Source organism: Scyliorhinus torazame, chromosome 2 (assembly GCF_047496885.1).
Source record: "Scyliorhinus torazame isolate Kashiwa2021f chromosome 2, sScyTor2.1, whole genome shotgun sequence".
Taxonomy (NCBI): domain Eukaryota; kingdom Metazoa; phylum Chordata; class Chondrichthyes; order Carcharhiniformes; family Scyliorhinidae; genus Scyliorhinus; species Scyliorhinus torazame.
In genome coordinates, this window is record NC_092708.1 from 387,877,425 (window position 1) to 387,904,750 (window position 27,326).

A 27,326-nucleotide genomic window follows, 5' to 3' on the forward strand; every position below is an offset into this window, starting at 1 on the left:
TTCCCATGAGAAAAGTCAACTTAACCTGACGGGTCACGGAATAAAACTCACTGGACACGAACGAGCTGGTCACATTTGGGGTCATCCCCCGTCTTGTCAGTGACCCTGACCCCCGCACTGTCCACACACCAGCAGAGGTTGGAGTCGTCATCGCACTGTTTAGCCTTGAAGGTGCCATTCCTCTCGCACTCAGGGTCGTACAGATCATCGATTCTCCGCCCCCCCGGTTGCCTGCTGGCTGTTCGGCTCTTGTGCAGAATCTCCAGGTGCAAGAGCCGGCACTTTGGTGTCACTGAAAAGGACCAGAGCATCAAAACTGAGTGAATATATAGAATAGCCTCGAGTGCATCTTTTATTATCCACACACAGAATATACTGTATGATTTCATCTAGGATCATAGAAACAGGAGGAGGCCATTCAGCCCATTGAGCCAGCTCCACTATTCTATATTATCATGACTGATCGGACACTTCAATGTCTTTTCTATCCACTATCCCCATAACCCAGTGTTTTTCAAACTTTTTTTGCGGAGACCTATTTTTATCAACTGGCCAACCTCCGGGACCCAACCCGGCCGACCTTCACGACCCACGCCAGCCAGCATTAGCGACCCACCATGTTCTCCTACCTTTAATGCGAGAGGTGAGCATGCTTGATCCTCATTTACTTGTTTGCTGCGACAAAATGCCCAAAGCCGGTGACGTCAGCGTTCGGGACGCGTGACCTGCTCTATGCCTCGCTTCAGGCAGGAAGATTGCAATTAATTTTTTTTTAAATCTCCTCCTGCGTCAGCATGCTGACGTCAGGAGATGCCGGGGCTTCTCGCATGCGTCTGCGCATGCACACCGATGAGCGGGCACACACGAGCGGTGCACCTACATTTCTTTCTATGGTCGTGGCCGTCATTTTCAAAACAAATTTGGGCAATCAGGAACGGCTCTGCGACCCTCCCGAAACCCGCCCGCGACCCACCACTTTGAAAATGCCTGCCATAACCCTTTGTGCTATTGTTAATCAGAGATCGATCAATCTCTGCTTTGAACATACACATTGGCTGAGCTTCCATTGTCTCTGGGATAGAGAATTCCAAAGATTCGCAACCATCTGTGTGAAGAAATTTCTCCTCATCTCGGTCCTAAGTGGCATCCCCCTTGTTTTTGAATTGTGCTTCCTGGTTCACACTGCCCAGCCAGGGGAAACATCTCACCTACATCTACAATGCAATATCTAGTCATTGATAGTGTTCATGTTATAAATTATAACACACCAAATTATAGTATATCATACACTGTGACTTACATTGTGTATATTATGTACACTGAAATTGATACTGTATATGACGGTGGCACAGTGGTTAGCACTGCTGCCTCACAGGGCCAGGGTCCCAGGTTCAATTCCGGCCTCGGGTGACTGTGTGGAGTCTGCATGTCCTCCCCGTGTGTGCGTGGGTTTCCTCCGGGTGCTCCGGTTTCCTCCCCCAGTCCAAAGATGTGCAGGTTAGGTGGATTGGCCATGCTGAATTGCCCTTTGTGTCCAAAAGGTTAGGTGGGGTTACGGGGATAGGGTGGGGGCCTAGCCAGGGTGCACTGTCAGAGGGTCGGCGTAGACTCTATGGGCCGAATGGCCTCCTTCTGCAATGTAGGGATTCTATGGTCCTATGATATAAGGACAATAAAAATCACAATATATATACATACCAGGTGTGATTGCATTTATTTTTTTAAAATAAATTTAGAGCACCCAATTAATTGTTTCCAATTAAGAGGCAATTTAGCATGACAAATCCACCTACCCCGCACATAGAATCATAGAATTTACAGTGCAGAAGGAGGCCATTCGGACCATCGAGTCTGCACCGGCTCTTGGAAAGAGCACCCTACCCAAGGTCCACACCTCCACCCTATCCCCATAACCCAGTAACCCCACCCAACACTAAGTGCAATTTAGCATGGCCAATCCACCTAACCCGCACATCTTTGGACTGTGGGAGGAAACCCACGCACACACGGGGAGGATGTGCAGACTCCGCACAGACAGTGACCCAAGCCGGAATCGAACCTGGGACCCTGGAGCTGTGAAGCATTTGTGCTATCCACAATGATACCGTGCTGCCCTTATAAAAGCGTACATCTTTGGGTTGTGGGGATGAAACCCACGCAAACACGGGGAGAATGTGCAAACTCCTCACGGACAGTGACCCAGGGCCGGGATCGAACCTGGGACCTCGGTGCCATGAGGCAGCAATGCTAACCACTACGCCACCGTGCTGTCCTAATTGCATTTCTATAGTGCCTTTCATGACCTCAGGACATCCCAAAGGCTTTGCAGCCACAAGTGTCATCAGTGTCCTAATGCAGAGGAATGGTGATGGGGGATTGAATATTTGCCAGGACACTTGGGAGAACTCTTCACTCTCATCTTTGAAATGGTGCCACAGGTTGATGTGTAAACCTGAGCGCTTTAAATCCTCGGTCTCTAACTTGTCACCTAAATGCAACTCTCTCTCCCACTCCCGCACTGTTCTGCCTTGATTTCTGTGCTTACGTCCTGAGGGGCGGCTCTTTTCCAGCCCCGACACTGGTGGGCATGGTCGCGGGCGGGACTGGAAAATATGGGGAGCCGAATGACTTTTATCGGAAAATCCCACCCCTGGAGTGGGACTGAAGCCCAGAGGCAAGTGTGCCACCAACTGAGACACAACTGACATTACATTGTACAATATATAAGTATAAAAGTGTATTATAGAATGTACATTTTATATCAGGCCAGCAGTGGCTGTCTCTGTTGTGTTATGCTTCTTCGTGTAGCATAAGTTGCTTCCTTGATGTATGCTTTGACAAAGGAAGCTCCAGACTTTGTAATGAGTTCAATATGTTTATTGAACTATTAACACAGTTCTTAAATGAGTTTGACTCTCCTGCTAATCTAACTGTAGTAACTCAGTCTAACTAAACCAGTCTGCTCTAAGCCACGTGCTGGGTGTGATGCTTCTGATCAACCCTGATGCGCTCTCTAGTTGTGTGTCTGTGGAAAGAGGCACAGCATTTGTGCCCTGTCCTTTTATATGGGTTGTGAAGTGCCCCCTTGTGGTAATGCCACCTCTGGGTGTCCAGGTTACCCATTGGTTGTGTCCTGTTGTAATGACCCATTGGCTGTATGTCTGTGTGTCATGACATCTCTGGTGCTCCCTCTAGTGGTTACATAGTGTATTTACATCAACCCTTGTGTATATACAGTGATGCATATCACCACAGTCTCCACAGACTGGAGCTGTGGCTGTGTTTTAACAGAGGGGGAGTTAGTGGCAGAGCGAGACTCACGCTGGTTGCAGCTGACAGTTACGTTATCATAGCCGCGGAACACAGCCTCACAGGTCCCACATCGGTTCAGGTGGCAGGTCACGTACTGGTTGTATTTGCAGCTGGCATCCTCGCAAACCTCATCAAACTCGCAGTTCTCTCGGGCTGGATAGGCATCAGGGCATTCATCATCTGGCAGATTGTGGAGAGAGGCGGTCAGTCCCATTGCGCTCTCAGACAAGCAGCAGAAATACCTCCGCAAAGTTTGTCGCCACCTTGTTTTTTGTGCCAATTTTATTCGTATTTCCTCCCTTTTAGAACCCCCCCCCCGGCTTTCTCCAGGGGGGTAATGAGAATTCCCTCCTCCCTCAACCACCTCCCCCACCTCATCCCCCCTCTCCCCTTCCCTCACCCTACCTCCCACTCCCTACCTCCAGCTCTCCTCCCCTCTCACCTCCCCACTTCTCACCCCCCCCTCCCCTTCCCTAACCGTACTTCCCCACTCCTTCCCTCCACCTCTCCCCCCTCCATTTCCCCCTCCCTCAAGCGTCCCCCCCACCTCATCCCTCCTCTCCCCCTCCCTCACCTTACCTCCTCACTCCCTCTCTCCACCACTCCTCCCCTCCATTTCCCCCTCTCTCCATCACCTCACCCACTTCTCATCCTTCCTCCCCCTCCCTCCACCTCTCCCCCCCTCCATTTCCCCCTCCCTCAAGCGTCCTCATCCCTCCTCTCCCCCTCCCTCACCTTACCTCCTCCCCTCCGTTTCCCCTTCTCTCCATCACCTCCCCCACTTCTCATCCCTCCTCTCCCCCTCCTTAACCCTACCTCCCCCACTCCCTCCCTCCACCTCTCCACCACCTCCCACACCACTGTTTAGCTAATGGGGGGTGCGAAGGAAGTTGACGAATAGATCCATCGCAAACCAGCCCCCCCCCCCTCACCTGGGACAAAGGAGAAGAGAAATGGGCGGTGTATGCCCACATCTCACACTGAATAAACCTGTACCACACAGGCACCATCCAGGGCTGCCCTAGTGCCTGTAGCACCTTTCACAACCTCTGGACATCCCAAAGCACTTTCCAACCAGTGAAGAACGTTTGGAAGTGCAGTCGTACTACCAGAGCTGCGATGTGGTAAAGGCAGCAATCAGTCTGCGTGCAGCAAGATCACACAAGCAACAAGTGACAAGATCGTCTGCTTCAGTGCCGTTGGTTGGGGGATAAAGGCTACCTCTGCAAGAATTCGCAGCATGGGGCCCTTCACATCTACCTGAGGGAGAGACAGGTCCTCGGGTTTAATGTCTGATCTGAAAGGGGGCACCTCCGATGGTGCGGCCCTCACTACCGATACTGGAGGTGAATTTAGTTTTATCAGCTTACCTGGTATAGCCGAAACCATGCAAACATAATCCACCATCACCACTACCACAAACAGGCAGCCTCTCTTCCCCATGTCTGGAATTGCTGTGGGATTGAATACTGACCTCCTACACCGCTCCCAGCGGAAGTGCCAGTCTGACAAGCTGGTGACCAGGTCACCTTGAGCGTTAACAGAAGGTGAGGCTAAATCAGTCAGGTACATTCCGAGCGGTTTATATTTAACAGCCTGGTTTGTTGATATGCCTTCAAGGCACGACTAGTCTCTCAAGACCTGCCACCAAGCACCAGCTCAGAGCTCAGTTAATGTGTCCACCTTTGGCCGTGCATATCAAACAACATTGCTCCAAGTCATTCCCACACTAACAAACGCAGAAAGGCTTTTGGATACATAAAAAACGCAGAAAAAAGCTAACAGGATGACGAATTTGCCTTGTTGCGAGGTTTCACGTTGCCATTAATTCATGGGCTGTGGCTATTTATTGCCCGATTGGGATTCCCCTTCAGAAGGTGGTGGAGAGCAGCCTGATTGACAACTGAGTGGCGTGCAAGGCCATTTCAGAGAGAACTACGTTGCTGTGGACCATGTAGGGCAGGCCAGGTAAAGGCGGCAGACTCCCTTCCTTAAAGGACGTTGATGAACCAGATGGACGTTTCTGACGGAAAATTAATGGAAATTGTCAGCAGGTTTGGCGGCATCTGCGGAGAAGGAAAAAGCTGTTAACATTTCAGGTTTGGCCTGGCTAGAAATGTCAACTCTATTTCTCAGGATCACAGAATTGTTACGATGCAGAAGGAGGCCATTCGGCCCGTCGTGCTCTCCAAATGAGCATCATGATAGGGCAGCAGGGTGGCGCAGTGGTTAGCATTGCTGCCTCGTGGCGCAGAGGTCCCAGGTTCGATCCCGGTTCTGGGTCACTGTCCGTGTGGAGTTTGCACATTCTTCCCGTGTCTGCGTGGGTTTCGCCCCCACAACCCAAAGATGTGCAGGGTAAGTGGATTGGCCACGCTAAATTGCCCCTTAATTGGAAAAAATGAATTGAGTACTCTAAATTTTAAAACAATATATATATATGTAAATGAGCATCATGACTGAGTGCCATTTTCCCTATATTCAAATAATCACCTAATGTCCTTTAAATGCCTCGATTGAACCTGCCTCCACCACACTTCCAGGCCGAGCATTCCAGATCCCAACCACTCGCTGTGTGAAAAAGTTTTGAAAATCACTTTAAATCTGTGCCCTCTCGCTCTAAATCTTTGTGTTGCTCCCTGTCTACTTGGTCCAGCTGCCTCATGGTTTTGAACGTCCTGTTAAATCTCCTCTTAGCCTTCTTCTCCCTGGAACCATTCTTGTGAACCTCTTCTGCGTTCTCTCCAATGTGTTCACATCCTTCCTATAGTGTGGCACCCAGAACTCTACACCATATTCCAGCCGAGGTCTAACTAGTGTCTTATACGTGTTGAGATGAATGTAAGAAATTGCTATATTTTATATTTGTTGCAGTAATGTTATTGGAAACGGGTTCAAGATGCATATGGCCAGTATGTTTGCTTAAGGGGGGGTCATAAAAGTGAGGTAATCCTTGATTTTGCAGCAGGAGTGTTCTGCTGATGGATTTGAGAAGCATTAACATGTTTACAGATAGGTGGTTAGTGGAATATTGTTTTGATTTGGAGGTCCCTGGGGTATAGATAACTTATGAGATATGTATTTGGTCCTGGATAACCAGGTCATGGGACATCTTGAGGGAGAAGACAGAAGAATGCCTAATGCTTTCTGTACAGATGATGTAGATAAAGGGAGGAGCCAGGTCTATCTGTAGGTGCAGCTTGCCATAGGATTTTAGTCTGCAAAGACGTGTCTTTGTTCCTGAAAGGTTCTCTCCAAGGGCTCTCCACAGAGAAAAGCAAGTAAACCTGATTATTAACTTTATTTTTAAATGGGATTTGAATTAAATTGATTTGCTCAATTGGAATTTTTTTTCTTTATTCATTCATGGGATGTGGATGTTGCTGGCTGGGCCAGCAGTTGTTTCCCTACCCTGATTGTCCTTGAACTGAGTGGTTTGCTCAGCCATTTCAGAGGTCATTTAAGAGTCAACCAGATTGCTGTGAACCTGGAGTCACATGTAGGCCAAACCAAGTAGGGATGGCAGATTTACTGGAAGCGAGGGAGGAGATTGCTGTGCCGTTGGCGATGATCTTTGCGTCCTCACTCTCCACTTGAGTAATACCGGATGATTGGAGGGAGGCGAATGCTGTTCAAGAAAGGGAATAGGGAAATCCCTGGGAATTACAGACCCATCGGTCTTACGTCTGTGGTGAGCAAGATATTGGAAAGGATTCGGAGAGATAGGATTTATGATTATTTAGAAAAACCTAGTTAGATTAAAGATAGTCAGCATGGCTTTGTGAGGGGCAGGTCATTCCTCACAAGCCTCACTGAATTCTTTGAGGATGTGACGAGACACATTGATGAAGGTCGGGCAGTGGTTGTGGTGTATATGGATTTCAGTAAGGCATTTGGTAAGGCTCCCCATGGTAGGCTCATTCAGAAAGCTAAAGGGCATGGGATACAGGGAAATTTGGCTGTCTAGATACAGAATTGGCTGGCCGAAAGAAGACAGCGAGTGGTAGTGGATGGAAAGTATTCTGCCTGGAGATTAGTGACCAGTGGTGTCCCACAGGGATCTGTTCTGGGACCTCTGCGCTTTGTGGTTTTTATAAATGACTTGGATGAGGAAGTGGAAGGGTGGGTTAGTAAGTTTGCTGATGACACGAAGGTGGGGGGAGTTGTAGATAGTGTTGAGGGTTTTGCAGATTACAACAGGACATTGATAGGATGCAGAGCTGGACTGAGAAGTGGCAGATGGAGTGCAACCTTGATAAATGTGAAGTGATTAATTTTGGAAGGTCAAATTTGAATGCTGAATACAGGGTTGAAGGCAGGATTCTTGAAACTGTGGAGGAACAGAGAGATCTTGGGGTCCACGTACATAGATCCCTCAAAGTTGCCAGCCAGGTTGATTGGGTTGTTAAGAAGGCGTATGGAGTGTTGGCTTTCATTAACAGAGTGATTGAGTTTAAGAGCCGCGATGTTTTGCTGCAGCTTTATAAAACTCTAGTTAACCACACTTGGAATATTGTGTCCAGTACTGGTCGCCTCATTATAGGAAGGATGTGGATGTTTTGGCGAGGGTACAGAGGAGATTTACCAGGATGCTGCCTGGATTGGAGGGCATGTCTTATGAAGAAAGGTTGAGGGAGCTAGGGCTTTTCTCACTGGAGCGAAGAAGGCAGAGAGGTGACGTGATAGAGGTGTACAAGGTGATGAGAGGCACGGATAGAGTGGATAGCCAGAGACTTTTCCCCAGGGTGGAAATGGCTGTCACGAGGGGGCATAATTTTAAGGTGATTGGAGGAAGGTATAGGGGAGATATCAGAGGTAGGTTTTTTACACAGTGAGTGGTGGGTGTGTGGAATGCACTGCCAGCAGAGGTGGGGAATCAGAGTCATTAGGGACATTTAAGCGACTCTTGGACAGGCACATGGACAGCAGTAAATTGAAGGGGTGTAGGTTAGGTTGATCTTAGATTAGGGTAAATGGTTGTCACAACATCGTGGGCTGAAGGGCCTGTACTGTGCTGTACTGTTCAATGTTCCTTCTCTAAAGGACACGAGTGAACTAGATGGGTTTTTACAACAATCGACAATGGTTTCATAGAATTTAGAATGCAGAAAGAGGCCATTCGGCCCATCGGGTCTACACAGGCCTCTGAAAGAGCACTCTACCTAAGCCCACACCTCCACCCTACACCTGTAACCCAGCAACTACACCTAACATTTGGACACTACGGGCGATTTAGCATGGCCTATCCACCTAACCTACACATCTTTGGACTGTGGGAGGAAACCCATGCAGACACGGGAAGAACGGGCAGACTCCGCACAGACAAGCTGGGAATTAAACCCGGGTCCCTGGCGCTGTGAAGCAACAGTGCCAACTACCGTGCTACCACCCCGCCCCTTTCTTTAGAATTTGAATTCCAAATATTTTATTAAGTTTTTAAAATTTAAACGCTGTGGTGGGATTTGAACCCAGGTCTCCAGAGTGTTCCCCGAGGCCTATGGATTACTGGTCCAGTGACAATACCCACTACGCCACCATCACCCCATTATAGAGTGGCAGGTGTGGGAGTAAATTAAAGGGAGGAAGATGGCCTTTGCACTATGTTTATACTTGTATGTGCACTGTTTCTTCTGTTATTGTTACAAAATCACAAATACCTCAACAAAATGTTTATTAAAAAAAGAAAGGTTGCCATCTTGGGCGGCATGGAGGCGTAGTGGTTAGCACTGCTGCCTCATGGCGTCGAGGACCCGGGTTCGATCCCGGCCCCGAGTCACTGTCCGTGTGGAGTTTGCCACATTCTCCCCGTGCCTGCGTGGGTCTCAGCCCCCAACCCAAAGATGTGCAGGGTTAGGTGGATTTGCCATTCTAAATTGCCCCTTAATTGGGAAAAAAGAAAAATTGGATACTCTAAATTTATTTATTTTTAAAAAGAAGAAAGGTTGCCACCTGGCGTGATGAAGACAAGATCACTTCATCTCTTCGGGGAAGTGTGGGCTGTGTAATTAGATTTTGGATTGTTCGAGCGAAGTAAGTGCAGCCAAACCCGACATTAATGCATATGTAATATTCTGACAGAAACTGAAGACGTGACCCACTAAAACAACAATAACTTCCGTACAAGTAGCACCTTTAATGTGAAATATTTTACAGCACTTCAAAGGGGTATTGTCAAAGTTTCACACCAGCGACATGAAGAGATTATTTGTATCAGAACCTCTATTGAAAAGTCGAATAAGAATAAAACTGGACAGATTACCCAGCATCGACCTTAGCATCAGAAGTGACAAAGCACAACTCACCCTGTCCAATTAATCCTGCAAAGCCATCCCCACCAAACAGTGGTAATATGGAGAGATCTGTCCCATAAACTAATCATGCAACAAGCTGGGATAGCCATACTCACGGAATCATACCTTACAGCCAATGCCCAGACTACTCTTCTCTCTATTCCTGCATGCGATCTGACCTGTCAGAGGTGGTGGCATAATGGTATAAGTCAGGAGGGAATGGCTTGGGAGCCCTCAACATTGACTCCAAATCCCATGAAGTGTCATGGCATCACCTCAAAACGGGCAAGGAAAACTCCTGTTGATTATGACCTATCTCCGCCCCTCAGCTGATGAATCATGCTCCTTCACATTGAACATGACTTGGAAGAAGCTCTGAGGGCAGCAAGGGCACAGAAAGTACTCTGGGTGGGGCACTTCATGTCTATCATTAAGCATGACTTTGTAGTATCTCAGTGTCCATCACCAAGAATAGTTCGGTAGCACCAGTATTGAAGTAACTGACTGAGTCCAGAAGGACATATCTACCAGACTGGCAAGTGATGAGAGAACGGACAAGTAGGAAAGTCATGACCTCATCCTCACCAATCGACCTATCCATCTTAGTATTGGTAGGAGAAACCAATGCTCAATCCTTGTGGAAACAAATGCCTATCTTCACGCTGAGGACACTCTCCATCGTGTTTGGTGGCGCTACCACCGTACAAAATTGGATAGACTCAGAATAGATCTAACTGCTCAAAACTGGGCATCCACGAAGCTCCATGGGCCGTCAGTAGTATTCATCTGCAATCTGTAACCTCACACCCCTATTTATCGCATTACCATCAGGTCAAGGGATCAACCCTGGTTCAATGGATGGTTACAGGAGCAGCACTAGGAGCAGCAGTCATATCAGCAAGGTTTATAACAGGTTGGGCCGAGCGTGAGGCAGTCAAGGGGATCCCTCCAGGGATGCAGAGGTAAGTATAGCCCCTGGGAGGGTAGAGGGACATGCCTGGACAGTACCATGGCACTGCTCCCGGCACTGCCCAACACTAAGGGCATTCAAATGGTCATTGGATAAGGGAACAGTGTAGATGGGCTTTAGAGTGGTTTCACAGGTCAGCGCAACATCGAGGGCCGAAGGGCCTGTACTGCGCTGTAATGTTCTATGTTCTATATTAGAAATACTCAGCAGGTCAGGGCTGCATCTGTGGAGAAAGAAACTGAGTTAATGTCCCAGGACAATGGCTTTTCATCAGAATTGGAGGTGTGAGGTTTAAAACGACTAACAGGGGTGGTGGTGGGTTTGGGGAAGGACAGAGACAGATTGAAAGGTAGGAGAGATTACATGACAAAAGGGATGATTGTGCAAGGTCATAGAATCCCTACCATGCAGAAGGAGGCCATTCGGTCCATCGAGTCTGCCCCGACCCTCCAAAAGAGCACCACACCTAGGTTCAAATCCTCGCCCTATCCCCGTAACCCCACCTAACCTTTTGGACACTAAGGAGCACTTTAGCATGGCCAATCCACCTAACCTGCACGTCTTTGGACTGTGGGAGGAAACTGGAGCACCCGGAGGAAACCCACGGAGAGATGGGGAGAATGTGCAAACTTTATACAGTTACCCAAGGTCAGAATCGAAACTGGGTCCCTGGCGCTGAGGTCAAAGGAGTTGCCAATAAGACAAGTAGACAGGTTAAGAAGAGGAAGTGTAAATGGTCAACATCATCACCAAAAGCTGCCATCCAAGAAAATGGGGGCTTAGGTTATGATCTGAAATGGTTGAACTCAATGTTTTTTTAAAAATGTAGAGTACCCAATTATTTTGTTTTCCAATTAAGGGGCAATTTAGCGTGGCCAATCCACCTACCCTGCACACCTTTGGGTTGTGGGGGTGAAACCCACGCAGACACGGGGAGAATGTGCCAACTCCACACGGACAGAGTCCCAGGGCCAGGATTCGAACCTGGGTCCCCAGCACGAACCACTGCGCCACATGCTACCCCCAAACTCAATACTGAGTCCAAAAGGATCTAATGCATCCAATCAAAAGATAAAGTAATGCGTCATGAGCTTACATTGATCATCATTGGAACTGTAACAGGTCGAGGATAGAGAAGGCAGAGGGGAGTGGGATGGAAAATTAACAAGATTTTAGGACAGGTGACCAAAAGGTTTTAAAGAACAATTTAAAGGAAAGGAGGTGGACAGGTGTAGAGGGCATTCCAGAGCTGGAGTACAAGAGCAAGGGAGTTATGTTGAACTTCTACAAGACATCCCCTATCGAGGATGTGGGGTGCTCTCCATGCTGCTCAGAGGGTTGGAGTCCTGGAGACTCCGCAGCTCCACTTGGAGAGGTGGGTGTTGCTGAAGCAGGTCACCAATCAAGAGGGTGTCTCAACATAGAAGCAGTTGGACCTCAGCTGGAATATTGTGTACAGTTCTGGGTGCCCCACTACAGGATGTTAACACATCGGAGAGAGTGCAAACCCAACGCATTGGAGAGAGCGCAGAAGAGGTTTGCAAGAATAGTCCCAGGGATGAGAAACTTCAGTTATGAGGAAAGAACTGTTCTTCTCAGAGAGAAGGTGGCAAAGAGGATATCTGATAGAGATGTTCAAAATTGTAAGGGAGCTGAACAGAGTAGATAGGGAGAAATTGTTCCCAAATGTAAAAGGATTGAGAGCGAGATTTAAAGTGATTTTCAAACCTTTTCCACACAGCGAGTGGTTGGGGGTCTGGAATGCAAAGCCTTGAAATGTGGTGGAGGCAGGTTCAATCGAGGAATTCAAGAGGGCATCAGATGATTCTTTGAATAGAAACAATGTGCAGGGGTACAGGGAAAAGGCAGGAGAATGGCAACAAGTCATGATGAACGTTTGGAGGACTTGTGCAGACAGCATGGGCCAAATGGCCTCCTTCGGCAACGTAACGATTCTGCGATCCTGTGACCTGGGCAGCTGGAGGTGTGGCTGCCAATTTTGGAACAAAGCAAAATCAGGAATGTGCAAGAGACCAAGATCGGAGGAACAGAGAGATCTCAGAAGCTCAAAGGGCCGAACCAGCATCAAATCACTGATTCTAAGATGACAAACCCTCCTGAAGATACGGGATCCTTTTTAATATGTCTAACAACAAAATGGTTTCAGAGTTCACATTATTGTTAACACATACCAAGTGAATATTTAATGCGGCAGTGATGACATTTCCAAATTTGTAGGCTCCTGGGCTGGGTTTCCCCTCCTATTTCAGGACCCCAATGTCAGGACCAAATGGCCCCCGCCCCCCCCGCCGAGTCCTCATATACGTCTGCACAGTTTTCCCCTAGGCAGCCTCCGAAATGGCTGTCATCCATGTTCACTGCCCTATTGAAAATGATGTGTGCTCATGATGCTGCCCAGAGGGTTGGAACTCTGGAGCCTCAGTGGCCCGACAGGGGGAGGTGGGCGCTGCTGAAGGTCAGCGATCAAGAGGCGTCTCAACATAGAAGAATGCTCTGAGACGTGTTAAAATTCTCAGGAGTGAAGACACTGAAGCTGAAGGGAAATCCGCAGGTGAAGACCTTTCTCCCAGCGGAATCCTCTTTGGGCATGGAGCCTTGCACCTAGTGCAGTCAGCGATCCTGGACCCCATCCCACAGTGAGAAACATCCTCAATAGCAGGAATATAATCTTCATTAGTATCACCAGTAGGCTTACATTAACACTGCAATTACTGTGAAAAAAGCCCCTAGTCGCCACACTCCAGCCCCTGTTCGGGTACACTGAGGGAGAATTCAGAATGGCCAAATTACCTAACAAGCAGGTATTTCGGGACTTGTGGGAGGAAACCGGAGCACCCGGAGGAAACCCACGCAGACACAGGGAGAACGTGCAGACTCCGCACAGACAGTGACCCAAGCCGGGAATCGAACCTGGGACCCTGGCGCTGTGACGCAACAGTGCTAACCACTGTGCTACCGTGCCGCCCATATGTCAAGGGGCCAGCGCATCCGGACACCTCAAAGGCCACGATCAGAGGGCTAGGACAATTCAGACCTTTAGCGCGCAATGATTGATAAGTCAGATTGCATGAAGTATCTTAATAGATTTCAAGTACCAAGAGAAGAGATTTTCACTTTCGGTTTCAATCATAATCAAGGGATTTGAAGGGAGTCATCGCCTGTATAAACGGTTTCCCCACTGCAGCATGTTAGCATGTTCAAGTACAGCTGAGAGTAATCCAAGAGCTGGCGGTCCACATTCCTATTTGGAAGAGTGTGGGGGAGGAACAAGTACAAGTTTAGGATAATAGGATATGTGAGAGATATCAGCTTGAAGTAAGAGATGGTGATGAATTTGGAAATGACACTACAGGCTCCTCACTGAAGACATAATGGGACAAGCAGGACACTACAGAAAAACATGGAATGGATTCAAACATCATTTAGACCATTACCTCATCAAAAAGCCACATGTTTTAATAAAATCAAAACAAATGTAATCACAATTACAACTTCTCTCTGAATCTTCATTGTATAAAACAAGGGCCAAAATGGTCAAGCAAATATTGTAAACGTAAAAAGTTAATTGTACCTATGTAAAAGTGAACCCTGTATTATTGTGATTCTGACAAGCTGCTTGGTTTGTGAAAATCAGTGACAACCATATTACTTCAGCTGGGTTGGTGATGTAGCAGCAGATCTAATGGACGGTTCAGTCCTCAATATCAATTGTGGAAACTGAGTCAGGCGGTTTGACTGTGATGTGCTTGGATTTCAAATTCTTCGTCTTTTACACTCAAGATTTCTTCTCGGCCTCCCTCCACCCCCAGAAGCTCCTTCAGCCCTGCAACCCTCAGATTAGCGATCATGGGCCACCATCTCAATTAAGATACGGTACAATAATCATAAAAAGTGCTCCATGTAAAGGAGAGTTTAGTAATGCCTTTAAGAAAACAGGTATTTAATGTCATGTCATTCCAAGCTGTGCTCTCCCCATCTAGCCCAGATAGCCAGTCTACTCTGTGACAGCCACACTCCACCCTTGCTCGCACTTTCAACTTGTATAGTGGAACTCCTGTAAGTCCCTTCCTAAGCATTCCCAGATCCGAGTCTGCAAACCACTGCCTTAATAAAAAGGGAAAACCCACACGTCAAAGGTCTCCTCCACGTCGCACACCACCCCGATTGGGAATATATTGGCTGGAATTCTCTGGCAACACCAGCACGGTGGCACAGTGGTTAGCACTGCTGCCTCACAGCACCAGGGACCCGGGTTCGATTCCCACCTCGGGTGACTGTCTGTGCGGAGTCTGCACGTTCTCCCCATGTCTGCGTGGGTTTCCTCCAGGTGCTCCGGTTTCCTCCCACAGTCCAAAGATATGCCGGTTAGGTGGATTGGCCATGATAAATTGCCCCTTGAGGGGGGATGCAGGAAAGGGTGGGGGATTGGGCCCAGGTAGGGTGGCCTTAGAAAGGGTCGGTGAAAACTCGATGGACCAAATGGCCTCCTTTTGCACTCTAAGGATTCTATGAATACCACAAGAGCATCTTTAACACAGAGTGCAGCAGATCACCAACCACCTTCTCAAGGGAGATTAGGGGTGGGCAATAAATGTTGGCTTTTCCAGCGATGCACACACCCTGTGACTTAATAAAAAATGATAATTCACGTGTCTGGACAACACCGGGTGACACCCACCCCCACAGTCAAACAGCACACTGACACCAACCGTCTAAGCTCACATGAAGACCAAGACTGTTGGAACTTGGGGAACCGTGTCCCATCAGGGACTAAATGTACATTTTTGTACGGGACTGCAAATAAAGCTGGAAACTGTGAAAACATCCCGTCAGTTGGACAAAACAGACCACGGAACGCAACAATCTCATAGTTATCCCTGTAACCCCAGCACTGAAGGAACCACATCACCAACTGGTGACGAGAGCTGTAGAACGGGGAATCTGAGCACAGAATTTACAAAGTGCTCACAGTTTCCCATCCCGTCTCCACACACAAACCACATTTCGGGTAAGGATAACGCTCTGGGAAAAGGCTGGAGGAAACAGATTCAACACTAACTTTTAAAAGGGGAATTCGATAAATACTTGAGGGGGGCATCATTTACATGGAAAGAGCCAAGGAGTGGAACAAACGGGATTGCTATTCAAGGAGCCGGTACAGAAACAAAGGGCCGAATAGCCTCCTTTGGTGTTGTAATGAGTGTGAGGATTAGGAGTCGGTTCATCTAATAACACGTGGATCTTTCTTCCCCACCTTTTGCAGGCTGTCAGTGTGCTCAAGAAATGATGGATAAATAACCTTTCTTGTTACACACTTCGCAGAGTACAATGTAACTCAAATTTTACTCTCCAGCTCAGCAAACAATACAAATAAATAGTAACTGTACATGTTCATTTATTACAAAATAAATATTCTCATGTTCTTCAAATCCTCTTATTGAATGTCCAATAATCCATCCTTAGGATGGGACGTCAAACTGATCAAAGATCGCATGGTACCATTCGAAGAGGAAGTTGCTCTCTCGCTATCCCGCTGAAATTTCTCACTCAACCAGTTTCACTAAATTGGTCACAATGAGTTGCTGGGAGCTCCTTGCTCTGTGCCAAAGTGCCTCCATATATACAGACATAACAGCCGCCCTGGCCAACTTTCAGCCCCCAGCCAATACGTCATCCGGTCATTTATCTCACTGCTGTTGGTGGGAGCTTCATTTCTGCCTCATTTCCAACAGTGGCTGACTGGTTGGCTGGCAAGCGCTTTGGGCTGCCCCAAGGCTGTAGAAGGCACTACGTAAATGCAAGTCTTCTTTCTTCCCAGCTCAATCTTCCATGAGGATTTCCAGCTCCTCAATAGGAACACGGATTCGGATCTCCTTTTCAGTCATTAAGTCCAAAGTTTCTTGGAGTTGCCCAGGTAAGTAGCCAACCGCATCCAGGTACAGGACCTGTGTAACAAGGAAGAACATACTTAGCATTTTTCCAGATTGATGGCATTATCGGGGGTTCAGTGGGTAACACACTCGCCCGCGAGACCGACATTGCAACTTAACCATCACTGCGGGAACTGAGCACGAAACCTTTAAAAACATTTTTTTTTTAGAGTACCCAATTATTTTTTTCCAATTAAGGGCCAATTTAGTGTGGCCGATTCACCTAGCCTGCATATCTTAGAAAGGTCTATAAAATAATGGGGAGCATAGATAAGGTACATAGTCAACATCTTTTCCCAAAGATAGAGGAGTATAGAACTAGAGGGCATAGATTTAAGGTGAGAGGGGAGAGATACAAGAGACCAGAGAGGAAATTTCTTCACACAGAGGGTGGTGAACATCTGGAACGGGCTGCTCAAGGTGGCTACGATTTTGTCTTTTAAAAAGCAGTTAGACAGTTAGATGGGCAGGGTGGGTATAGAGGAATATGGGCCAAATGCGGGCAAGTGGGACGAGCTTAGTGATAGAAACTGGGTGGCATGGACAAGCTGGGCCGAAGGGCCTGTTTCCATGCTGTAAACATCTATGACTATCTTTGGGTTGTGGGGGTGAAACCCATGCAGACACGGGGAGAATGTTCAAACTCCACACGGACGGTGACCCGGAGCCGGGATCGAACCTGGGTTTCCCAGTGCCATAGGCAGCAGTGCTAACCACTGCGCCACCGTGCCACCCTGAGCACGAAACCGAAGCTTTCATTCCCAATGTAGCAGCTGTACTGAGGGACTGCTGCATTGTCAGAGTTCACTCATTAACCCAAAATATCCCATGGTTCTATTTGAAGGATGTTTTCCTGATGCCATGGCCAATGTTTATCCCTAAACAAACGTCACCAAAATGGTCATTCCCTCACTGCCATTTCTCAGAGTTTCTGCCTGCAAATTGGCATTCCCTACATTATAACAATGACAACACTTCCAAAGTATTTAATTGGCTGCTGGAGTTAAGAGTGAAATCAGGAAGCAGTTTTTATACAAAGGATACTGGGAATCTGGAGCTCACTGCCCCAATAACTCAGGCGGAGATCAGAAGATCCTTGCTGTGCACCAGTATTAAGGGATAAGGAACAAAATTGGGGTAATTGAGACATGATGTACAGATGAGCCATGATCTAATTGAATGGTGGAACAGGTCCAATGGCTCATCCTGTTCCTACTCCAGGTAATCAATGGGGCTCGAGCTCCTAACGCAGAGGCTGGAGTACACATTTCAGTCTGGTACACACATCAGAAATGTTAACCGAGGTATATAAAAGCAACAGGCTGAGCAGGTGATCCTAGGTTCAACATTATAGCCAGTTAGTTCAATGGTCAAAGGTCAGGAACCTCAATTGCCGTCCTACCTTAGCCCAAGGACATTCCTGGAGCGCTCTGTAAAACACTCCCTTCGTCTTCTCAACATTTCCTTGAGCAGCCTGTTTTGTCAGAGGGTTGAAGGAAGTACGTTAGAATTGGAACTCGTTACGAATAGGAACATTCAGCATGCTGCAGAAGATGGGAACAATATTATAGTGCGTTGTTACAGTAGTTTGAAAGAGTAACCCAATCAGTTCCATTCTCCTGCTCTGTCCCCATATTCCTGCCAATCTTTCCTTTCCAAGTATTCATCTAATTCTCTTCTGCGAGTTACTATTGAATCTGCTTTTACTGCCTGGTCAGGAACTGCATTCCAGATTTTAAAACATTCTCACCTCTCCTGCCCATTTGCCAATCACTTTAATCTGGTTCCTCTGGTTACCAGTTTCTCCCCAGCTACTCCAACAAAGCCCTTCCTAATCTGTACTGAATCTCCCCTTAACCTTCTCTGTTCCAATGAGAATTAAAAAGCGCCGGAGGAGAGAGCCGGGACAGCGAAAACAGCGCGGGAGCAGAGAGCCGGGACAGCGAAAACAGCGCCGGAGGAGAGAGCCGGGAGATTTAAAAAGCGCGGGAGGAGAGAGCCGGGACAGCGAAAACAGCGCCGGAGGAGAGAGCCGGGAGATTTAAAAAGCGCGGGAGGAGAGAGCCGGGACAGCGAAAACAGCGCGGGAGCAGAGAGCCGGGAGATTTATAAAGCATGGGAGGAGAGAGCCGGGACAGTGCTGGGAGAGGTGAGTGCACAAAAGGTGTGGCAGGAGTGCCTTTAGACACGGAGTGCTGATTGGAACAGAGTGCATCTGAGTTTAGGTGAGTGACTGAGTGCTGATTGGAACAGAGTGCATCTGAGTTTAGGTGAGTGACTGAGTGCTGATTGGAACAGAGTGCATCTGAGTTTAGGTGAGTGACTGAGTTCGGGTGAGTGGCGAGAGAGGGCTGTGTTTTTGTTGGGTGTTCGGGTTTATCCTTGAGGTTCTATAAAGAAATTTTTTTTTAAAAATATTTAAATTAATTAACTAGTTGAATATGGCTGGACAGGTGATGTGCTGTTGCTGTATGATGATGGAACTGGTGGATCTCATTGAGACCGTCAGTGACCACATCTGCAGCAAGTGTTGGCTGCTCGAGGAACTTCGGCTCAGAATTGATGATCTGGAGACCGAGCTGCACACACTGCGGCACATCAGGGAGGGGGAACATTACCTGGACGCTTTGTTTCAGGAGGCAGTCACACCCGGTAGAATAAGTTCTGTTAATTAGGACAGTGGTCAGGGACAGAGTGGTGTGACTGCAAGGGAGGCAGGTAGGGGGATCCTGAGTTTAGGAGTTGAGGAGCCTCAGCCCTTGACCTTGTCCAACAGGTATGAGGTACTTGCTCCCTGTGTGGATGAGAAAGAGGGCTGTAGGGAGGATGCGTTGACTGACCACTGCACCGTGGTACAGGAAGCCATTCAAGAGGGTGGAGCAAAAAGACAAGTGGTAGTTGTAGGGGATTCTATAATTAGGGGGATTGATGGCATCCTTTGTAAGCCAGATCGAGAGTCCCGCATGGTATGTTGCCTGCCCGGTGCCAGGGTGAGGGACATCTCTGATCGGCTTGAAAGGATTTTGGAGAGGGAGGGGGAGGATCCAGTTGTTGTGGTCCATGTTGGGACTAACAACATAGGTAAGACTAGGAAAGAGGACCTGTTTGGAGATTATCAAACTCTAGGGACTAAATTAAAGAGCAGATCCCCCAGGGTTATAATCTCTGGATTACTACCCGAGCCACGTGCCAATTGGCATAGGGTTGAGAAAATTAGAGAAGTTAACACGTGGCTAAAGGAGTGGTGCGGGAAAGAGGGATTCCATTTCATGGGGCATTGGCATCAGTACTGGGGCAGGAGGGAGCTGTACCGTTGAGACGGTCTTCACCTGAACCATTCTAGGACCAGTGTTCTAGCGAATAGGATAAATAGGTTGGTCACAAGGACTTTAAACAAGCAAGTTGGGGGGGGGAAGGGAAGTGTAAAGCTATGGACAGTATAATGGTTAATGGAGATCAAGGCAGCAGGTTACGTGACAGGTTATTATGTAGAGATATGGGTTCAAAGACAAGGAAAATTAGAAAATAGGGTAAGAGGAAAAATAAATTGCGAAAAGTTACTGATCAAGGTGTTAGGATTCATAACAAAGACATAAAAAACAGCATAAGTGTACTTTACCTGAATGCTCGTAGTATACGAAATAAGGTAAATGAGTTGATGGCGCAAATCACCGTGAATGACTATGATTTAGTGGCCATTACTGAAACATGGTTAAAAGATGGTCACGACTGGGAGTCAAATATCCAAGGGTATCAGACTATACGAAAGGATAAAATGGACGGTAAGGGCGGTGGTGTAGCTTTGTTGTTTAAGGATGGCATCCGGGCAATAGTAAGGGACGATATTGGTGCTATGGAGGACAAGGTTGAATCAATTTGGGTGGAAATCAGGAATAGTAAGGCGAAAAGGTCACTGATAGGAGTAGTCTATAGGCCACCAAATAGTAACAGGATGGTAGGGCAGGCAATAAGCAAAGAAATAACGGATGCATGTAGAAATGGTACAGCGGTTATCATGGGAGATTTTAATCTGCATATCGATTGGTTTAACCAGGTTGGTAAAGGCAGCCTTGAGGAGGAGTTTATAGAATGTGCCCGGGATAATTTCCTGGAACAGTATGTAATGGAACCTACAAGGGAACAAGCGGTCCTAGATCTGGTCCTGTGTAATGAGGCAGGATTGATTAATGATCTCATAGTTCGGGATCCTCTTGGAAGGAGCGACCACAATATGGTGGAAATTAAAATACAGTTGGAGGATGACAAGGTAAAATCAAACACTCGTGTTTTGTGCTTAAACAAAGGCGATTACAATGGGATAAGAGAAGAACTAGCTAAGGTAGACTGGGAGCAAAGACTTCATGGTGAAGCAGTTGAGGAACAGTGGAGAATCTTCCGAGCGATCTTTCACAGTGTTCAGAAAAGGTTCATACCGACAAAATAGAAAGACGGTAGAAAGGGGAAAAATCGACTGTAGATATCTAAGGAGGTGAGGGAGAGTATCAAATTGAAGGAAAAAACATACAAAGTGGCAAAAATTAGTGGGAGACTAGAGGACTGGGAAGTCTTTAGGGGACAACAGAAAGCTACTAAAAAAGCCATAAAGAAGAGTAAGGTAGACTATGAAAGTAAACTGGCTCAGAACATAAAAGCAGATAGTAAAAGCTTCTACAAATATACAAGACAAAAAAGAGTGGCTAAGGTAAATATTGGTCCTTTGGAAGATGAGAAGGGAGATTTAATAATAGGAGACGGGGAAATGGCTGAGGAGCTGAACAGGTTTTTTGAGTCAGTCTTCACAGTGGAGGACACAAATAACATGCCAGTGACTGATGGAAATAAGGATATGATGGGTGAGGACCTTGAGATGATTGTAATCACTAAGGAGGCAGTATTGGGCAAGCTAATGGGGCTAAAGGTAGACAAGTCTCCTGGTCCTGATGGAATGCATCCCAGAGTGCTAAAAGAGATGACTAGGGAAATTGTAAACGCACTAATTTATCAAAATTCACTAGACTCTGGGGTGGTCCCAGAGGATTGGAAAGTAGCAAACGTGACACCACGGTTTAAAAAAGGTCGGCAGAAAGCGGGTAATTATAGGCCGGTAAGCTTAACTTTGGTTGTAGGGAAAATGCTGGAATCTATCATTGAGGAGGAAATAGCAGGGCACCTGGAGGGAAATTGTCCCATTGGGCAGACGCAGCATGGGTTCACAAAGGGTAGGTCGTGTCTGACTAATTTGGTAGAGTTTTTTGAGGACGTTACCAGTGCAGTAGATAAAGGGGAGCCAATGGATGTGGTATATCTGGATTTCCAGAAAGCTTTTGACAAGGTGCCACACAAAAGGTTGCTGCATAAACTAAAGATGCATGGCATTGAGGGTAAAGTGGTCGCATGGGTAGAGGATTGGTTAACTAACATAAAGCAGAGAGTGGGGATAAATGGGTGTTTCTCTGGTTGGCAACCTGTAACTAGTGGGGTCCCTCAAGGATCAGTGTTGGGCCCGCAGTTGTTCACAATTTACATAGACGATTTGGAGTTGGGGACCAAGTGCAATGTGTCAAAGTTTGCAGACGACACTAAGATGAGTGGTAAAGCAAAAAGGGCAGAGGATACCGGAAGTCTGCAGAAGGATTTGGATAGGTTAGGTGAATGGGCTAGGGTCTGGCAGATGGAATTCAATGTTGCCAAGTGTGAAGCTATCCATTTTGGGAGGAATAACAGCAGAATGGATTATTATTTAAACGGCAAGATGTTAAAACATGCTGCTGTGCAGAGGGACCTGGGTGTGCTGGTGCACGAGTCGTAAAAAGTTGGTGTGCATGTGCAACAGGTGATTAAGAAGGCTAATCGAGTTTTGTCTTTCATTGCTAGAGGGATGGAGTTCAAGACTAGTGAGGTTCTGGTGCAATTGTATAGGGTGTTGGTGAGGCCACATCTGGAGTAGTGTGTTCAGTTTTGGTCTCCTTACCTGAGAAAGGACATATTGGCACTGGAGGGAGTGCAGAGGAGATTCACTAGGTTGATCCCAGAGTTGAGGGGATTAGATTATGACGAGAGGTTGAGTAGACTGGGACTGTACTCACTGGAGTTTAGAAGGATGCGGGGGGATCTTATTGAGACATATAAAATTATGAAGGGAGTAGATAGGATAGATGCGGGCAGGTTGTTTCCACTGGTCGGGGAAAGCAGAACTAGGGGGCATAGCCTCAAAATAAGGGGAGGTAGATTTAGGACGGAGTGTAGGAGGAACTTCTTCACCCAAAGGGTTGTGAATCTCTGGAATTCCTTGCCCAGTGAAGCAGTTGAGGCTCCTTCTTTAAACGTTTTTAAGAAAAAGATAGATGCCTTTCTAAAGAATAAAGGGATTCGGGGATATGGTGTACGGGCCGTAGAGTGGAGCTGAGTCCACAAAGATCAGCCATGATTTCATTAAATGGCGGAGCAGGCTTGAGGGGCCAGATGGCCTACTCCTGTTCCTAGTTCTTATGTTCTTATGAGAATTCCTGTTCCCAGTCCTCCCACACCATTCCAATAAATCTGCTTCGCACCTTCTCCAAGGCATACAATTTGCTCGCGATACAGCTGCAGTGTTGTCCCCGAGCTTGACTCAGTAACACACTCGGTGTAACGCAGTCGGTGAGGAAGCAAAACAAAGGCCAGAGGCCTTCCATGAAAGATATTTCTCAAAATCCATCGCAGACTCCAAGAGGTCATCGAGAGACACGTGGAGGTCCATGGTTACCAGTGACTACACGACTGGATGCATTGATTAACCTGCACCCTCTGAAAAGTCACAGTTCTGACCAAGAGTCATGAACACAAAACATTAACTCTGTTTCTCTCACCATAGATGCTGCCAGACCTGAATTTTTCCAACATTTGGGTTTAAGTTCTGCGCTCCCCATCCCAGCTGCATTGCAATATTCACTTCATTTGGGCCTTGTTAAGACATTGTAGTTTACAAAATGTTCTTTCAGAGCCAGCAGAGGCCCGACAGGCCGTATGGTTTCTTCTACGCAGCCCAACTCCAGGGTTTATAACCAAAGGTTACCAGCCATTTGCATATTATTTCATCAACCTTAAAATGCCAGAATTAAGGGCGGCATGTGGGGCAGTGGATAGCACTGGGACTGCGGCGCTGAGGACCCGGGTTCGAATCTCGGCCCTGGGTCACTGTCCGTGTGGAACAAAGAACAAACAAAAGTACAGCACAGGAACAGGCCCTTCGGCCCTACACCTGTGCCGACCGTGCTGCCCGTCTAAACTAAAATCTTCTACACTTCCTGGGTCCGTACCCCTCTATTCCCATCCTATTCATATATTTGTCAAGATGCCCCTTAAACGACATTATCATCCCTGCTTCCACCACCTCCTCCGGTAGCGAGTTCCATGCACCCAGTACCCTCTGTGCAAAAAACTTGCCTCGTACATCTACTCTAAACCTTGCCCCTCGCACCTTAAACCTATGCACCCTAGTAATTGACCCCTCTACCCTGGGAAAAGCCTCTGACTATTCACTCTGTCTATGCCCCTCATAATTTTGTAGACCTCTATCAGGTCGCCCCTCAACCTCCGTCATTCCAGTGAGAACAAACCGAGTTTATTCAACCGCTCCTCATAGCTAATGCCCTCCATACCAGGCAACATCCTGGTAAATCTCTTCTGCACCCTCTCTAAAGCCTCCACATCCTTCTGGTAGTGTGGCGACCAGAATTGAACACTTTACTCCAAGTGTGGCCTAACTAAGGTTCTATACAGCTGCAACATGACTTGCCAATTCTTATACTCAATGCCCCGGCCAATGAAGGCAAGCATGCCGTATGCCTTCTTGACTACCTTCTCCACCTGTGTTGCCACTTTCAGTGACCTGTGGACCTGTACACCTAGATCTCTCTGACTGTCAATACTCTTGAAGGTTTTATCATTCACTGTACTTTGTGCATTCTCCCCATGTCTGTGTGGGTTTCACCCCCACAACCCAAAGGTCTGCAGGTTAGGTGGATTGGCCATGCTAAATTGCCCATTAAATTTTTTTTTTTAAAATGCCAGATTCAGCCAAAGAGTTCACCACTAATCCCCCTCAGTTAACCTCTGGGGTTATGCTTTGAGGGTTTCACAGATACACAAAAGGACATTATAAACAGTGAAGGTGACAGGAGAACAGGAGGCTGCCCACACTAACGTCTGCAGTCTGTTCTTACCGTGAAGTTCAGGTACATCCTCCAGAGTAAAACACAGTGAGCACCAGCCTCCGACCGAACAGCATGCTCAAACAGTGCTCTGATCCGATTGGTGAGGCCCGTCTCTGGCAGAGTGCTGTACACAAGCCCGACATCAGCCCTGTGGAGACAGGATTCAGAAATGAACGATCAGCTTTTCCATCAATAAAAGGTCGATCACACACAACAGCAGAAATGCTGTCCTCGAGGAAGGCTCAAGCATGGCGAACCGTGAGGAGGGCCGTGTGGAACTTCAAAAGGCCATGGATAGGACGGTGGAACGGGCAGACAAGTGGCAGATGAAACTCAATGCAAAGTGTGAAGTGGGTGTTTTTGGCAGGAAGAATACAGGAGTGGCAATAAAAAAAACACAGGGTGCAATTCAAAAGGAGGTGCGGGAGCAGAGGAACCTGGGTGTTTGGGTGCATCAGGCATTGAAAGTGACAGGACAGGTCGAGAAATGGTTAACGAAGCATACGGCATGTTGGGCTTATTAAGAGGGCATAGAGTACAAAAGCAAGGATGCTACGTTGAGCCAGTATAAAACACTGGTTCAGCCTCACCGGGAATGTTGCGTCCCGTTCCGGGCGCCACACTTTAGGAAGGATGTGAAAATATTGGATAGAGCGCAGAAAAGATTCACGGGAAAGGTTCCATGGATGAGCAGTAGGGGCAGGGGCTATTCTGCATGGAGAAGAGAAGATTGAGAGGAGATTTGATTAAAGTATTCAAACCATGAGGGGTCTGGACAGAGCCGATAGGGAGAAACGGTTCCCAATAGGGGAAGGACGGAGAATCAGAGGTCACAGATTTAAGGTCATTTACAAAAGAGGCAATGGAGACGGAGAAACCTTTTCACGTAGGGAGTGGTTGGGTTTTGGAATGTGCTGCCTGAGCGTGTGGTGTTGAGCTTTCAAGAAGAATTGGTTATTATCTGAAAAGAGGAATGTGCAGGGTTACAGGGGTGAAGGCAGAGGAATGGCAAGCGGTACTAGGTGCATTGCTCATTCAGGTAGTTGGTGCAGACACGGCGGGCTGGTAATGTTTGTGATTCTGGGTCAAACACAACACCAAGGTTGTGAATGATGCAGTTGGAGGGTGCAGGTGGGTGGCAGTCAGGCAGTGTTAGCATACCGTTCTTACCTTTGCACAGAATCAATACGTTCCTTTCTCCTCTCTTCAGCGTAAATTGCGAATAACCATGGCAGGATGATGTTCTTTGCAGTCCTGGCGGTGACGTCAAAGAACTTTCGGGCCCGGCTGCCATTGTGAGATTTGCTTTCAGCCTGCACGTACAGCTTCCAGAGTTCATGGTTACCAGGATACTGCCTCAAAGCTTGTGTAAGTGTCTCGCGGAGAGGACCCAATGGGTACACACTGGCCCTCATGTGGAACTGTAGCAGCATCACGTGCATCATGGTCAGTCTCTCGGAAGCAGAAGTCACACTATGTCCCCAAGCACTCTTGTTGGGTTGTCTTCTGTCCGATGAGGAGAGGCCTACAATCCTTTCTGAAGCCTGCCTGTAGAGTGTGTCAGCAGCCTGAATGCCCACCGTGAGGTACTGGAAAAGTGCAAAGCAACCTACAAGGCTGACCAGCTGACCAGGTGACAGACCCGGTGAAGTTAAGTCATTGGTTAACCAGTCCTGTAAAGAATGCTCATATGTTTTTCGAGCCTTAAGCATGTTAACTGGGAGTACTTCACCGGTGTACGGTGAATAGGCATCGCCCTGGGCAAATCTGGTTAGGATGTAAACTGCTCGACACGTCGCTGACCTGCCGGAGCTCCCCATTAGCTCCAGCTCCAGCGAGGCATAGAGGGAGCAGAGGTCACACAGCGTGGAGCTCTTCAGGCCCTGGGCGGCAGCCATAATGATGGCCATGTCGAAGACCTTTCTCGAGTCTTCTACATTGCCCAGGAGCCATTCCAAGTGGGCGTACTCCTTCCAGAGGGCCAGATTGTTCCTGTTTTCCGTCTCCTTCAGAAGGTTTTTGGCTAGTTTCTTGCTGCTCTTCCCCTGAGATTTCAGCTGTTTCTTGGTCCTGAGCGGCAGGTTCCTCACAACCTGTCAATCAGTTAACAGGCATAGTCATTTATTTTGATAAATTGTCAGTTCCCCTCCCCCCAGCAGCTCCAAACCCACGGCCAAGTCTTCCTCTTGTAAACCTCCCCTGGGTGGGGCAACACAGATCTTTCCCTATATTTCAACCACATGAATGTGCTTCAGGGGGGCTTAGACAGTGAGTGAACGCGACCGGCAATTCCATTGTGGGACAATGGCAGCTGCACCGTACCCAGCTCTCCCCCGGAGGCACACAGCAGCAGGAGTCACTATACAGTCATCAGGAAAAATCCACAGTCCTATCATTTAGGGCAGCACGGTAGCACAAATGGCTAGCACTGTGGCTTCACAGCGCCAGGGTCTCAGGTTCAAACCTGGGACCCTGGAGCTATGAAGCAATTGTGCTATCCACAATGCTACCGTGCTGCCCTTGATGATTGGAGTATAAATGCCAGAATGGACGGGCTGGGCTGAATGGCCTGTTTCTGTGCTGTCTGTTCTATGTAACCTCCAGATGG

The 27,326-nt window shown here is 47.6% G+C and overlaps 2 protein-coding genes across 7 annotated transcripts in view; both read right to left on the reverse strand.

Moving 5' to 3' along the window:
* The window catches only part of LOC140405479 (epithelial cell adhesion molecule-like), a 261,892-nt gene extending 257,080 nt beyond the window's left edge, over positions 1 to 4,812 (reverse strand). For 4 of the 6 annotated variants that reach the window (XR_011938624.1, XR_011938625.1, XM_072493980.1 and 1 more), the window contains exons 1-3: positions 4,683 to 4,812; positions 3,322 to 3,492; positions 52 to 292 (exon numbers count right to left, since the gene is read on the reverse strand). Coding sequence is in view for 4 of the 6 variants with exons in the window: in XM_072493980.1 (XP_072350081.1) it covers positions 52 to 292; positions 3,322 to 3,492; positions 4,683 to 4,755 (485 nt within the window). In the remaining 2 variants the exon portion in view is untranslated. The remainder of the gene's footprint in view (positions 1 to 51; positions 293 to 3,321; positions 3,493 to 4,682) is intronic. The other 2 variants (XM_072493990.1, XM_072494000.1) reach the window with 2 other exon arrangements.
* A 9,216-nt stretch (positions 4,813 to 14,028) lies between these two features.
* nrde2 (NRDE-2, necessary for RNA interference, domain containing) overlaps positions 14,029 to 27,326 on the reverse strand; it is a 78,035-nt gene continuing 64,737 nt past the window's right edge. Inside the window, exons 11-14 of the mRNA XM_072494013.1 lie at positions 25,889 to 26,811; positions 24,728 to 24,866; positions 17,926 to 17,997; positions 14,029 to 16,538 (exon numbers count right to left, since the gene is read on the reverse strand). Coding sequence (XP_072350114.1) covers positions 16,413 to 16,538; positions 17,926 to 17,997; positions 24,728 to 24,866; positions 25,889 to 26,811 — 1,260 coding nt within the window. The 3' untranslated portion in view covers positions 14,029 to 16,412. The remainder of the gene's footprint in view (positions 16,539 to 17,925; positions 17,998 to 24,727; positions 24,867 to 25,888; positions 26,812 to 27,326) is intronic.